The sequence below is a fragment of the Siniperca chuatsi genome, linkage group LG1, assembly GCF_020085105.1.
Source record: "Siniperca chuatsi isolate FFG_IHB_CAS linkage group LG1, ASM2008510v1, whole genome shotgun sequence".
Lineage (NCBI taxonomy): Eukaryota > Metazoa > Chordata > Actinopteri > Centrarchiformes > Sinipercidae > Siniperca > Siniperca chuatsi.
Genome location: NC_058042.1, coordinates 201,672 through 215,471, shown reverse-complemented (window position 1 = coordinate 215,471; position 13,800 = coordinate 201,672). Strand labels below are relative to the sequence as shown.

Sequence of the window (13,800 nt, the reverse complement as noted above, 5' to 3'; positions counted from 1 at the left end):
CACTCTCTCTCTCTCAACACGCAGACAGCAGCAGTCGATCCCAGAGCGAGTCGATCCTTGATTTCTCTCATCATCTGAACCGGAAATCAGGTGAAGGCTGACAGTGACCCTACAGCAGGGTCCAACCCGGAGATTTCAGTCATGGTCTTCGAGTCTCTGATCAGCGACCTGCTCAACAGGTTCATCGGAGACTACGTGGAGAACCTTGACAAGTCCCAACTCAAGATCGGGATCTGGGGAGGTGAGCTAGCTAGCAGCTACCGCGATGACATACCATACCAGACTCTGTTCAGAAATATCGCACTTTGAAACTCCTTGCTTTCTAAACAAATATTACCACACCGTAGAACATGTCCGAATATCAAATACTAAACATCAGATTCTCCTCTTAAAGTCGGCATCAATACAAACCACCAGTCAGCTTTGGTTCCGATGAAATTTCAACTTTAGTCAAAGCTTCGCCTGCTGTTCTCGCGGTCTCTCCACCGAAATGCAGCGAGACGTTAGCGGAAGCGAGCGCTTTGTTGCGATCATGAATATCAGGTTTTATTAATTAGAGCGATTGTTTGTTCATTACAGTCATGCCGAATTGGAGAACGACTTACGATCAGAAAAAACATGTTCATATTTAACTTTCACCCAGTCACATTAAATTACCAGGTGTTCTAACGAGGTTTGGCGTCACAGAACGTCAGTAATCGGGTAAACAAACGCCTGGCTGCGGTCTGATCCCAGATCAGTCTGCAGGCCTACTGAGTCCCTGAAACAGTCCAGAAGCGCAACAGTTAGTCTGACACCCGGACACAGAGGTGCACACAGTTAATTCAGTTAACTCAGGATCCAAAACCTGCTTATCAGCTCAACACACACACACACACACACACACTGACAACACACACACACACACTGACCACACACACACAACAACCACCACACACACACACACACACACACACACTGACAACACACACACACACACACACACACACACACACTGACAACACACACACACACACACTGACACACACACACACACACACATGACACACACACACACACACACACACACTGACAACACACACACACACACACACTGACCACACACACACACACACACACTGACAACACACACACACACACACACACACTGACAACACACACACACACACTGACCACACACACACACACACACACACACACTGACAACACCCCCCCCCCCCACACACACACACACACACACACACACACACAGTCCTGTGGAGTTAAAACTTATCATCATTGTGGAGACTCGTTATTTTTATTATGACAAGTTAACAAACAGGATAAGTAGAATAAATATGATAAACATGATTACATTTAATTTTTGTAGAGCGAGTTCATCATGCGTACAGATTAAGCGGAAACTGAAACTGAAAAGTGAAGCCAGTGCGGAAACGCTTTAACCTGCATTCCTTCTAACGGCCCGCAGGGGGCGAGAAAACGACCCCACTTCTCACTTTATTACCTAAAAAACGGTTTCCTAATGAGTCCATTAGCTAGCTTCAGGTCTTCTTCAGTACGGCACGATGATCATTTTGTAAATTATGGTCCCGTTTAGAGTAAAATCGACATAAAGCAGGGTTTGCTTTAGGGCGGGGCTACCTCGTGATTGACGAGTCGCTGCCACGGCGACCTGTCAGTCAGGATAGAGGCGATGTGTATCCGCTGCACTGTGGACATTTAACTAGCTGTGAACTTGTTTTTGGGGGCTGTCGGTGTTTTCGTCTATGACCTTTGACCCTCTCACAGTGTTCTCAGCTCATGAAAGTTAACTAACATGTTGGTCGCCTGAAAATGTTTTATTCAGCGTTCGGTTGGACTCAGAGACTCTGAGGCGGCTGTTCATTTTTGACGTTAAAAGTACGTTTTGTTTTAAGCCTGTTTTTCGCACCAGCCAAAGTTAGCATCCCAGTTAATATCACAGTTAACGTGAATTACAGATGCTTTTACTAACCTAGCTAGCGCTAGCATTAGCTGATAGCTTAGCATTTGCTATGCTCCCCAGCTCCACCCCCGCGTCCAAATATGGTCACTTCTGGTTCCAAAAAACCAAGATGGCGACGGCCAAAATTCAAGGCTTAAAAAGGGTAGTCCACAAACCAACTGGTGACGCCACTTCTTTTATACAGTCTATGGTGCTGATGGAGAGAGGTGCATCATGGGAAGTCTCCCGGCAGTCTAGGCCTATTGCAGCATAACTAAGGGATGGTTCAGGACTCACCCGAGCCAGCCCTAACTATAAGCTTTATCACAGAGCAAAGTCTTAAGCCTACTCTTAAATGTGGAGATGGTGTCTGCCTCCCGAACCCAAACTGGGACCTGGTTCCACAGAGAGGAGCTTGATAACTGAAGGCTCTGGCTCCCAGTCTACTTTTAGAGACTCTAGGAACCACAAGGAACCCTGCATCCTGGGAGCTCAGTGCTCTAGTCGGGTAATAAGGTATTATGAGCTCTTTAAGATACGATGGCGCCAGACCATTAAGAGCTTTGTAGGTGAGGAGAAGGACTTTAAACTCTATTCTGGATTTTACAGGGAGCCAGTGCAGAGAAGCTAGTATTGGAGAGATATGATGTCTTTTCCTGGTTCTTGTCAGTACACGTGCCGCAGCGATCTGGATCAACTGGAGAGTCTTAAGGGACTTATTCAGCAGCCTGATAATAAGGAACTGCAGTAGTCCAGCCTGGAAGTAACAAATGCAGGGACTAATTTTTCGGCATCATTTTGAGACAGGATGTGCCAACGGTGAAGGAGGTGAAAGGAGGCCGTCCTTGAAGTTTGTTCCATGTGGGAGTTAAAGAATTAATCCTGATCAAAGAAATCTCCGAGGCTCCTTACTGTAGCGAAACACTTCCATTCAAAGGTTTCAAGTCTCTGCTTGATTCGGTCAGATGGCTGAGCTGTGAGTGTGTGTGTGTGTGTGTGTGAGTGTGTGTGTGTGTGTGTGTGTGTAAGTATGTGTGTGTGTGTGTGTGTGTGTGTGTGTGTGTGTGTGTGTATGTGTGTGTGTGTGTGTGTGTGTGTGTGTGTGTGTGTGTGTGTGTGTGTGTGTGTGTGTGTGTGTGTGTGTGTGTGTGTGTGTGTGTGTGTGTGAGTGTGTGTGTGTGTGTGTGTGTGTGTGTGTGTGTGTGTGTGTGTGTGTGTGTGTGTGTGTGTGTGTGTGTGTGTGTGTGTGTGTGTGTGTGTGTGTGTGTGTGTGTGTGTGTGTGTGTGTGTGTGTGTGTGTGTGTGTGTGTGTGTGTGTGTGTGTGTGTGTGTGTGTGTGTGTGTGTGTGTGTGTGTGTGTGTGTGTGTGTGTGTGTGTGTGTGTGTGTGTGTGTGTGTGTGTGTGTGTGTGTGTGTGTGTGTGTGTGTGTGTGTGTGTGTGTGTGTGTGTGTGTGTGTGTGTGTGTGTGTGTGTGTGTGTGTGTGTGTGTGTGTGTGTGTGTGTGTGTGTGTGTGTGTGTGTGTGTGTGTGTGTGTGTGTGTGTGTGTGTGTGTGTGTGTGTGTGTGTGTGTGTGTGTGTGTGTGTGTGTGTGTGTGTGTGTGTGTGTGTGTGTGTGTGTGTGTGTGTGTGTGTGTGTGTGTGTGTGTGTGTGTGTGTGTGTGTGTGTGTGTGTGTGTGTGTGTGTGTGTGTGTGTGTGTGTGTGTGTGTGTGTGTGTGTGTGTGTGTGTGTGTGTGTGTGTGTGTGTGTGTGTGTGTGTGTGTGTGTGTGTGTGTGTGTGTGTGTGTGTGTGTGTGTGTGTGTGTGTGTGTGTGTGTGTGTGTGTGTGTGTGTGTGTGTGTGTGTGTGTGTGTGTGTGTGTGTGTGAGTGTGTGTGTGTGTGTGTGTGTGTGTGTGTGTGTGTGTGTGTGTGTGTGTGTGTGTGTGTGTGTGTGTGTGTGTGTGTGTGTGTGTGTGTGTGTGTGTGTGTGTGTGTGTGTGTGTGTGTGTGTGTGTGTGTGTGTGTGTGTGTGTGTGTGTGTGTGTGTGTGTGTGTGTGTGTGTGTGTGTGTGTGTGTGTGTGTGTGTGTGTGTGTGTGTGTGTGTGTGTGTGTGTGTGTGTGTGTGTGTGTGTGTGTGTGTGTGTGTGTGTGTGTGTGTGTGTGTGTGTGTGTGTGTGTGTGTGTGTGTGTGTGTGTGTGTGTGTGTGTGTGTGTGTGTGTGTGTGTGTGTGTGTGTGTGTGTGTGTGTGTGTGTGTGTGTGTGTGTGTGTGTGTGTGTGTGTGTGTGTGTGTGTGTGTGTGTGTGTGTGTGTGTGTGTGTGTGTGTGTGTGTGTGTGTGTGTGTGTGTGTGTGTGTGTGTGTGTGTGTGTGTGTGTGTGTGTGTGTGTGTGTGTGTGTGTGTGTGTGTGTGTGTGTGTGTGTGTGTGTGTGTGTGTGTGTGTGTGTGTGTGTGTGTGTGTGTGTGTGTGTGTGTGTGTGTGTGTGTGTGTGTGTGTGTGTGTGTGTGTGTGTGTGTGTGTGTGTGTGTGTGTGTGTGTGTGTGTGTGTGTGTGTGTGTGTGTGTGTGTGTGTGTGTGTGTGTGTGTGTGTGTGTGTGTGTGTGTGTGTGTGTGTGTGTGTGTGTGTGTGTGTGTGTGTGTGTGTGTGTGTGTGTGTGTGTGTGTGTGTGTGTGTGTGTGTGTGTGTGTGTGTGTGTGTGTGTGTGTGTGTGTGTGTGTGTGTGTGTGTGTGTGTGTGTGTGTGTGTGTGTGTGTGTGTGTGTGTGTGTGTGTGTGTGTGTGTGTGTGTGTGTGTGTGTGTGTGTGTGTGTGTGTGTGTGTGTGTGTGTGTGTGTGTGTGTGTGTGTGTGTGTGTGTGTGTGTGTGTGTGTGTGTGTGTGTGTGTGTGTGTGTGTGTGTGTGTGTGTGTGTGTGTGTGTGTGTGTGTGTGTGTGTGTGTGTGTGTGTGTGTGTGTGTGTGTGTGTGTGTGTGTGTGTGTGTGTGTGTGTGTGTGTGTGTGTGTGTGTGTGTGTGTGTGTGTGTGTGTGTGTGTGTGTGTGTGTGTGTGTGTGTGTGTGTGTGTGTGTGTGTGTGTGTGTGTGTGTGTGTGTGTGTGTGTGTGTGTGTGTGTGTGTGTGTGTGTGTGTGTGTGTGTGTGTGTGTGTGTGTGTGTGTGTGTGTGTGTGTGTGTGTGTGTGTGTGTGTGTGTGTGTGTGTGTGTGTGTGTGTGTGTGTGTGTGTGTGTGTGTGTGTGTGTGTGTGTGTGTGTGTGTGTGTGTGTGTGTGTGTGTGTGTGTGTGTGTGTGTGTGTGTGTGTGTGTGTGTGTGTGTGTGTGTGTGTGTGTGTGTGTGTGTGTGTGTGTGTGTGTGTGTGTGTGTGTGTGTGTGTGTGTGTGTGTGTGTGTGTGTGTGTGTGTGTGTGTGTGTGTGTGTGTGTGTGTGTGTGTGTGTGTGTGTGTGTGTGTGTGTGTGTGTGTGTGTGTGTGTGTGTGTGTGTGTGTGTGTGTGTGTGTGTGTGTGTGTGTGTGTGTGTGTGTGTGTGTGTGTGTGTGTGTGTGTGTGTGTGTGTGTGTGTGTGTGTGTGTGTGTGTGTGTGTGTGTGTGTGTGTGTGTGTGTGTGTGTGTGTGTGTGTGTGTGTGTGTGTGTGTGTGTGTGTGTGTGTGTGTGTGTGTGTGTGTGTGTGTGTGTGTGTGTGTGTGTGTGTGTGTGTGTGTGTGTGTGTGTGTGTGTGTGTGTGTGTGTGTGTGTGTGTGTGTGTGTGTGTGTGTGTGTGTGTGTGTGTGTGTGTGTGTGTGTGTGTGTGTGTGTGTGTGTGTGTGTGTGTGTGTGTGTGTGTGTGTGTGTGTGTGTGTGTGTGTGTGTGTGTGTGTGTGTGTGTGTGTGTGTGTGTGTGTGTGTGTGTGTGTGTGTGTGTGTGTGTGTGTGTGTGTGTGTGTGTGTGTGTGTGTGTGTGTGTGTGTGTGTGTGTGTGTGTGTGTGTGTGTGTGTGTGTGTGTGTGTGTGTGTGTGTGTGTGTGTGTGTGTGTGTGTGTGTGTGTGTGTGTGTGTGTGTGTGTGTGTGTGTGTGTGTGTGTGTGTGTGTGTGTGTGTGTGTGTGTGTGTGTGTGTGTGTGTGTGTGTGTGTGTGTGTGTGTGTGTGTGTGTGTGTGTGTGTGTGTGTGTGTGTGTGTGTGTGTGTGTGTGTGTGTGTGTGTGTGTGTGTGTGTGTGTGTGTGTGTGTGTGTGTGTGTGTGTGTGTGTGTGTGTGTGTGTGTGTGTGTGTGTGTGTGTGTGTGTGTGTGTGTGTGTGTGTGTGTGTGTGTGTGTGTGTGTGTGTGTGTGTGTGTGTGTGTGTGTGTGTGTGTGTGTGTGTGTGTGTGTGTGTGTGTGTGTGTGTGTGTGTGTGTGTGTGTGTGTGTGTGTGTGTGTGTGTGTGTGTGTGTGTGTGTGTGTGTGTGTGTGTGTGTGTGTGTGTGTGTGTGTGTGTGTGTGTGTGTGTGTGTGTGTGTGTGTGTGTGTGTGTGTGTGTGTGTGTGTGTGTGTGTGTGTGTGTGTGTGTGTGTGTGTGTGTGTGTGTGTGTGTGTGTGTGTGTGTGTGTGTGTGTGTGTGTGTGTGTGTGTGTGTGTGTGTGTGTGTGTGTGTGTGTGTGTGTGTGTGTGTGTGTGTGTGTGTGTGTGTGTGTGTGTGTGTGTGTGTGTGTGTGTGTGTGTGTGTGTGTGTGTGTGTGTGTGTGTGTGTGTGTGTGTGTGTGTGTGTGTGTGTGTGTGTGTGTGTGTGTGTGTGTGTGTGTGTGTGTGTGTGTGTGTGTGTGTGTGTGTGTGTGTGTGTGTGTGTGTGTGTGTGTGTGTGTGTGTGTGTGTGTGTGTGTGTGTGTGTGTGTGTGTGTGTGTGTGTGTGTGTGTGTGTGTGTGTGTGTGTGTGTGTGTGTGTGTGTGTGTGTGTGTGTGTGTGTGTGTGTGTGTGTGTGTGTGTGTGTGTGTGTGTGTGTGTGTGTGTGTGTGTGTGTGTGTGTGTGTGTGTGTGTGTGTGTGTGTGTGTGTGTGTGTGTGTGTGTGTGTGTGTGTGTGTGTGTGTGTGTGTGTGTGTGTGTGTCTGTCTGTGTGTGTGTCTGTCTGTGTGTGTGGAGGCAGATCAGGAGGAAGCTGCTGCTGAATCAGTGTGTTGCAGCTGGTTGGCCTCATTATTATAAAATAATCCATTTCCTTTGAATTAATATTAAAATGTTTATAAAGTTAAAACGAATGAATTGGTTCATTTTAAATATTTGCAGGTGAGCGCTGGAAGCTGCTCCCGGCTGCGGCTGCGCCACCTACAGGTGAAATGACATCAAACGCTACGGACCTGTTCAGCTCCCCGTCTGTGCAACTTTGCTGAGTTTGGTCACCGTGGAGTATTACAATAAAGAGATCGGCTGTCGGTGCTATTCTTATGTCACGCACAAGCTTATGCAGAACTTGTGTACCGAGTTTCATTGTATTGAAGTCAACAGAAGTGTGGAAAATCATGTTTTGGTGTTACATAGCGCCCCCTGTGGGTGGAACTCTGTGACATGTTATACACTTGTGCAACGTGGATGCATGTACAACTTTCCCAAATTTGGTTGCAATCCTATTTAGCATTGAAGAGTTATGGCCCATTAAGTGCATCAGGCCACGCCTTCAAAAGTTCGGTGACCAATTACAGATAAACGATACCCAACAATGAGAAGTCTTGTTCAGGACCATCGAGAGGTGGCACGTCCAAAGGTGGTGGAGAGAAGTTAAAATATTTGCCAAATGTAGCAAAAAATGTATTTACCAAAACATCCAAAATGGCGGAATTTTTTCTAGGTGCAAATGGGCGTGGCCTATATCAGTCAAATCGGCTTCATCCAAGGATCACACTGCGCAAATATTGATGTGCCGTGCCTCACGGTTCGGGAGTTATTAGCCAAAACACGTAATGACTGGCCACATGGTGGCGCTATGGATACCACGATTTAACATGTTGAGCATTTCCACATGGGGCAGCGGTCCGTAAACATTGCTCCCATAGACTTCCCATTATACATTTGACTTTAAATAAACTTTAATTTTACTATAAATTATGTAAAATCACTGAAAATAAAGAAAAGTAATAGCAGCACATCTCGTGAAAAATCTCTACGATTTGACGATGGAACGAAGTTTGTAGCACCAGCGGTTCTGGAGTAGATAGCGGACAAAAACAGCGGAAGAATAAAGAACAAAAGATGAGATTTTTAAAATGCAGAATGCTCTACGTAGTGAACAGCAGAATGGAAGAGCACTGGAAAGTTGGTCTGGGCCACGCAGGGACTTGAACCCTGCAGGGACTTGAACCCTGCAGGGACTTGAACCCTGGACCTTTGTCCCCCCACAATGCACCACAGAGCGCCACAGGAAGTCCTTCCTGCCTGTGGCCATCAGACTCTTTAGCTCCTCCCTCTAAGTGTCAGTCTGTATGACCCGAAGTCACTAAACTGGACATTGATCATTAACATCTCTGCAATACTTGAATAATTGTGCAATATTAGTTTTCCCATGTTAGTTTTTCTTATTTATTGTTATCGATATTATATACCTCCATTACTCTCGACAGTACCTGCACCGCTGCTTATTACTTATTACTCATTTGTTACATTGCATTATTATACTGAATTATCATCATCAACCGGTAAACCCACCTGGTACTTCATTTATTTTCTGACCTGTTTTATAGTTTTATATTGTTTGCTAGTACTTCCTCCTGTGTGCGCTGACGTAAAGACGAGCTGCTGTAACAAAGAGTTTCCCTTCAGGGATCAATAAAGTGTTTCTGATCCTGATCCTGATTCTTTGCCCCACAGCTGGCTGTGGTTTTCAAACACCTTCTCACAAGCTGAGACGACTTCTTGAGTCTGGCTGAGAGACTTTTGTCGTCTGTTTCAACTTAAAACAGTCAAAATGTCGCTGCTGGTGATTTTTAATCAGTACAAATTACTGTAAGATGTTGAATCTCACTGCCGACTCGCCGTTTGTCCGATCTGAACACAGTTTGAAGCGCTTGATGTCTGTCGTCTGGAGAATGTCTCTGTCACTTTTGGTAGCATTTGCATGAAGACGTGGAGATATAGATGTTAATTGATTTGAATATTTGCATGTCCGTTATGTTATGATGGTGTTTTGATCGGCCAACGCTGTCATTTGTTTCGATTGTTGTCAGACAGAGGTCACCAACTCATGTCCACATATGAGCCTGGATATACCAGAAATATGTGAAATTATGATTTTATAATTCTTATATTAAACATACACAGAGGAAAAACATAAATACTGACAAACGATAAAAACTAAATCTGTTAACTGTGTCTTCTGTGTCTCTGCAGGAAATGTTGTACTCGAGAACCTGAAAGTGAAGGAAAATGCTTTGGTAAGTCTGAGGCTCCGCCTCCTCCCTCTGATGTCATCAGTGTCTCTGATAGGTCCGCTCTCCCTCTGATGTCATCATCAGTGTTTCTGATAGGTCCGCTCTCCCTCTGATGTCATCATCAGTGTTTCTGATAGGTCCGCTCTCCCTCTGATGTCATCAGTGTTTCTGATAGGTCCGCTCTCCCTCTGATGTCATCAGTGTCTCTGATAGGTCCGCTCTCCCTCTGATGTCATCATCAGTGTTTCTGATAGGTCCGCTCTCCCTCTGATGTCATCAGTGTTTCTGATAGGTCCGCTCTCCCTCTGATGTCATCAGTGTCTCTGATAGGTCCGCTCTCCCTCTGATGTCATCAGTGTTTCTGATAGGTCCGCTCTCCCTCTGATGTCATCAGTGTCTCTGATAGGTCCGCTCTCCCTCTGATGTCATCAGTGTTTCTGATAGGTCCGCTCTCCCTCTGATGTCATCATCAGTGTTTCTGATAGGTCCGCTCTCCCTCTGATGTCATCATCAGTGTTTCTGATAGGTCTGCTCTCCCTCTGATGTCATCATCAGTGTTTCTGATAGGTCCGCTCTCCCTCTGATGTCATCATCAGTGTTTCTGATAGGTCCGCTCTCCCTCTGATGTCATCATCAGTGTTTCTGATAGGTCCGCTCTCCCTCTGATGTCATCATCAGTGTTTCTGATAGGTCTGCTCTCCCTCTGATGTCATCAGTGTTTCTGGTAGCTGGATATCAGACTCCGAGATGGCGTCCACTCGCGTGAATAAAAACCGCTCGCGGAGCGAACAAACCAAAACAGTCCTATCTTCTCAGTTGGCTTTCACATTGTGCGTCCTACTGCACATGCTCAGTAGTGTTTCCCTCGCTGGCCCCGCCCACATTCCCACTGAGTCCACAGACCAGACTCGGACCACGTCTATACAGAGCTCAGTTTCCCGCCTCAGTCTCACGCTGCGTTTCATTAGTGTTTCCGCCCCCCCTCGGGCCTCGATACATCACGTAACAGCAGACGTCTCACGGAGGCCTCTTGGAGAGCGGGCGGGGGAGGGGCGGGGTTTAAATGGGACGCGCCTCCCTTGTACCCTTCACACCAAACTGTGATGGATCGACAGCTCAGCGCTTTACCGCTTTTTACAAATCATCAGAAACAGCTGCAGACTCGCTTCAACGAGGCTAAGCGCCTTCTGCGGATAATTAAAACGCAGCCACGCTTGGTAGTTAGTGGCGTCAGTTTCTGATTTAGACATTTGTGTTTGTGATCTGCATCATGATCAGAACTGTTGTTGCTGCGGGTTTTTATCTCAGTGTCTCCGTGTGTTTACACGTGTTGGGAATCAAGAAATGAAACAACAGTCCCAGTAAATATTAACTGCAGTTAGTTACGTTACATTTTTCTGTTTTATGTTACTGCCACGTGACCATGGATGTGTTTTCTTGCACCAAATGCATGACTGCAATGCATTGTGGGTGATATACACCTCTGAGTGACCATCAGCCCTCCGAGGGTCGATCTCACCGAGTTAATCAACTAATGAAACGCACGTCTGTTTCCTGCATCAGTTTGTCTGAGAGTCTTTTAATCAGCTGACTGACGAATGAACTAATGTTTCAGCTGTAATAACGACAGTTTGTGTGTTTTTGTTTCAGAGTGAGTTTGATGTTCCATTCAAAGTGAAGGCCGGACAGATTGGTGAGTTCTGACTGCTGTGAACTACAAGACTGACAATCAGAGGAGAATAATAATAATATAATAATAATAATAAGAAGAAGAACTGTGAAACAGTGACATATCACCTCTTTTAAGTGAACGCGCTCGTGGCTGGAAACCCAGCGTCGTGTGAGCGCTCAGCCTGATCCCGGTCGTTAGGGTTGGTGAAGCCAGATGACGGAGAGAGATCCTGTATGCTGAACTGTCGTAGTACAGGCCCCTGGACAAAATAAAGCACTGAGTCTGTTGAGAAAAGTTAGTTTTTTGTAAAATGGTAACATTTTTAGCTAAGGTTTCTATCTTTTATCTAAAAATGTTGTATTTCTTCATTAGATGGTAAGTTTTTAGTTTTCGATGCATTTTTAGTAGGATGATAAAAGTTTAAATCTGAGATGGTGAACGTATCTTTTGATCTGGCTCTGCTCCACTCAGCTCTAAGCTTCTCCACATCAACACATCCGGTGAATATTTGGGGTGTGAGGCAGAGTTGCCAGGCGACTCCAGAGATGTTTGTTAAAACTGCTTCTCCTCAGTCCATCAGAGTGACATCGGTTTACATCAGTGAAGTTCAATCTGTCTGTTTGCTCTGACTGATAATAACTGTGTTACTAACAGTTACTGGAGTGCCGTGTACATGACTGAAGAAGCTGAAGACGGCAGTCGTTATTCTTTCTAGCGGAGAGATTTTTCGGGATCCGTTATTGTTGAGTGAGTGAGTAGAGAAATGTTTGTTTGGGTAAGAAGACACATGGAGCAGTGTTTGCTTTACTCTCATGATTTAGCATATTTTAAATGGCAACATAACCCCCTCTGAAGACCTTGTTTTTACTGACCTCCAGTGGTTTAACTTCCCCCCTTGCTGCAGTGATGTAGAAGTGCTCTCCGGTGTGACGTCACAGGTGTGGTTACAGGTACAAAATGTCCACAGTGCCACGGGTCCAGAAAGGTTAAGCGAGTCATGTTTAAGATCTAAAAACTCCAGAAGTGTGAACACAAAACGTATTTCTGTATCAACAGAAGAAGTGACGCCTCAGTTGTGTAACGTCATCAGCGTTGTGTGCCGGTCGGAGGGACACACTGATGTCACTGTTAGTGAGTTTGTGCTTGACCTTCTCACTTATTCACAGTTGAAAATGTTTATTTTCTGTCCAGTTGATTTTACATTTATTCTGCTGGTGGACTGATGAGACGTTTTCAGCTGCTCCAGTTTGGTGGTTCGTACCTCTGCGTACTCTGTTGTAGTGGCATGTTACCTCTCCTCACATTGACCAGCTGTTTAATCAAAAATTACACCCACTGGTCTCGTGTCTCTTTCAGATACAATGAACAGGTATTTTTCGGACCACTCATCCTTAAGTGCACGTTTTCATCATTAACGTCTCTTTTCTTTGCTTGGCTAGTTTTGAACATAATATTTCACTTTTTCAACCTGAGCTCCTCCGTCTGACAACAGGTTGCTAAATTCTGGCTATGAGCCTGAAATGAAAGATGACAGGTGAAGTGAGGTGATAGCAAGGTGTCATTCGCTAGCAGTCCGGGTCAGGTTGCATTGAAGTGTCGTTATGGGTCAGGTCTGGATTAAATTCTATTTCGGTCCAGGTACTATTATTATTATGCTATGTGGTCTTTAAACAATATTTACTCTCTAAATGGTACAGTTAGCTTTTATGTAATTATAAGGATAATAATAAAGTTTATTTTTATAGAACTTTGCAAAATCAGCAATTACAACTCGCTTTACAAAAACATAAAATAAAAAGATAAGAAATGCAAGTGAAGAACAAAATGAGGAAAAGGACAAATAAAATGTCTACAAAAACATATGAGTACAAACAATGATCGAAGCAACAATAGATAGGAACCAGGACCTAAAAACAAAACACAGTACACAAACAGTGTGTGCGGGTTGATGAGGAGAGAGTTAATCAGAAATATAATCTGGGGCCATTAAGTGTTTTAAAGGAAATGAGTAGGATTTTAAAATCAGTTGTAAAACAGTAAGGACATTACAATGGGAGTACTTTATGTCGTCCCTGTAACTACATTTGTAAGTTAACTTTTGAAATATGGCAGTTATGTTAAAATATACAATGTTCAGAAACAAAACAGACAAATAGAAAAACAAAGCTTCACAAGGGAAAAAGAGGACAGAACTTACTGGACAAGACTGAGTATGGTGTCCAAGTGCATCAAAACAAAAACCTGAACAAAAATAACCATCACCACCACCACCATAACAATCTAACCTGATAAACTAACCTCACACAGCTGCTGTGGACTTCCTGTTTGTCTTTGTGTTTTCAGGGAAGCTGACGTTGAAGATTCCCTGGAAGAATCTTTACAATGACGCCGTGGTCGCCACGTTGGAGGGTCTATACCTGCTGGTCGTTCCTGGAGCCAGTAAGTGATGGTTTAGACTTTCCTGTACGTCCATCATGTCTTTGGACAGCAAGACATTACTGATATTAATACATCAGTATTAGTATTCACACACGCCAAGTAGAAAATCTATTGAGAGAGCTCCATATGTTGATGCAGTGTCTCCATCACCAGATCAGCCAATCACACTTCAGACTGCTCATCTGTCAGGTGACCTTTTTCTTATATAGGTAATGTTTTAAAATGAACCCATTTCTCTGTTTCTGTTTATTTCGAAATCACACAAAGAAGTGATCAGGATCCTCTGTAGAGTGGCCTCGGTGAGCCTGTCAAACGTGGGCACAACTGTCCATCCAGCCATTTTCCTCCATTTATCCTGGTCCGGGTCATGGTGGCAACC

General features: G+C 45.7%; 1 protein-coding gene across 8 annotated transcripts in view; it reads left to right on the top strand.

Moving 5' to 3' along the window:
• The window catches only part of vps13c (vacuolar protein sorting 13 homolog C), a 118,193-nt gene continuing 104,393 nt past the window's right edge, over positions 1–13,800 (top strand). For 5 of the 8 annotated variants that reach the window (XM_044197334.1, XM_044197081.1, XM_044197255.1 and 2 more), the window contains exons 1-4: positions 2–241; positions 9,270–9,313; positions 10,961–11,003; positions 13,326–13,421. In XM_044197334.1, coding sequence (XP_044053269.1) covers positions 142–241; positions 9,270–9,313; positions 10,961–11,003; positions 13,326–13,421 — 283 coding nt within the window. In that variant the 5' untranslated portion in view covers positions 2–141. Of the gene's footprint in view, positions 242–9,269; positions 9,314–10,960; positions 11,004–13,325; positions 13,422–13,800 lie in introns of all 8 variants that reach the window. The other 3 variants (XM_044197585.1, XM_044197505.1, XM_044197412.1) reach the window with 2 other exon arrangements.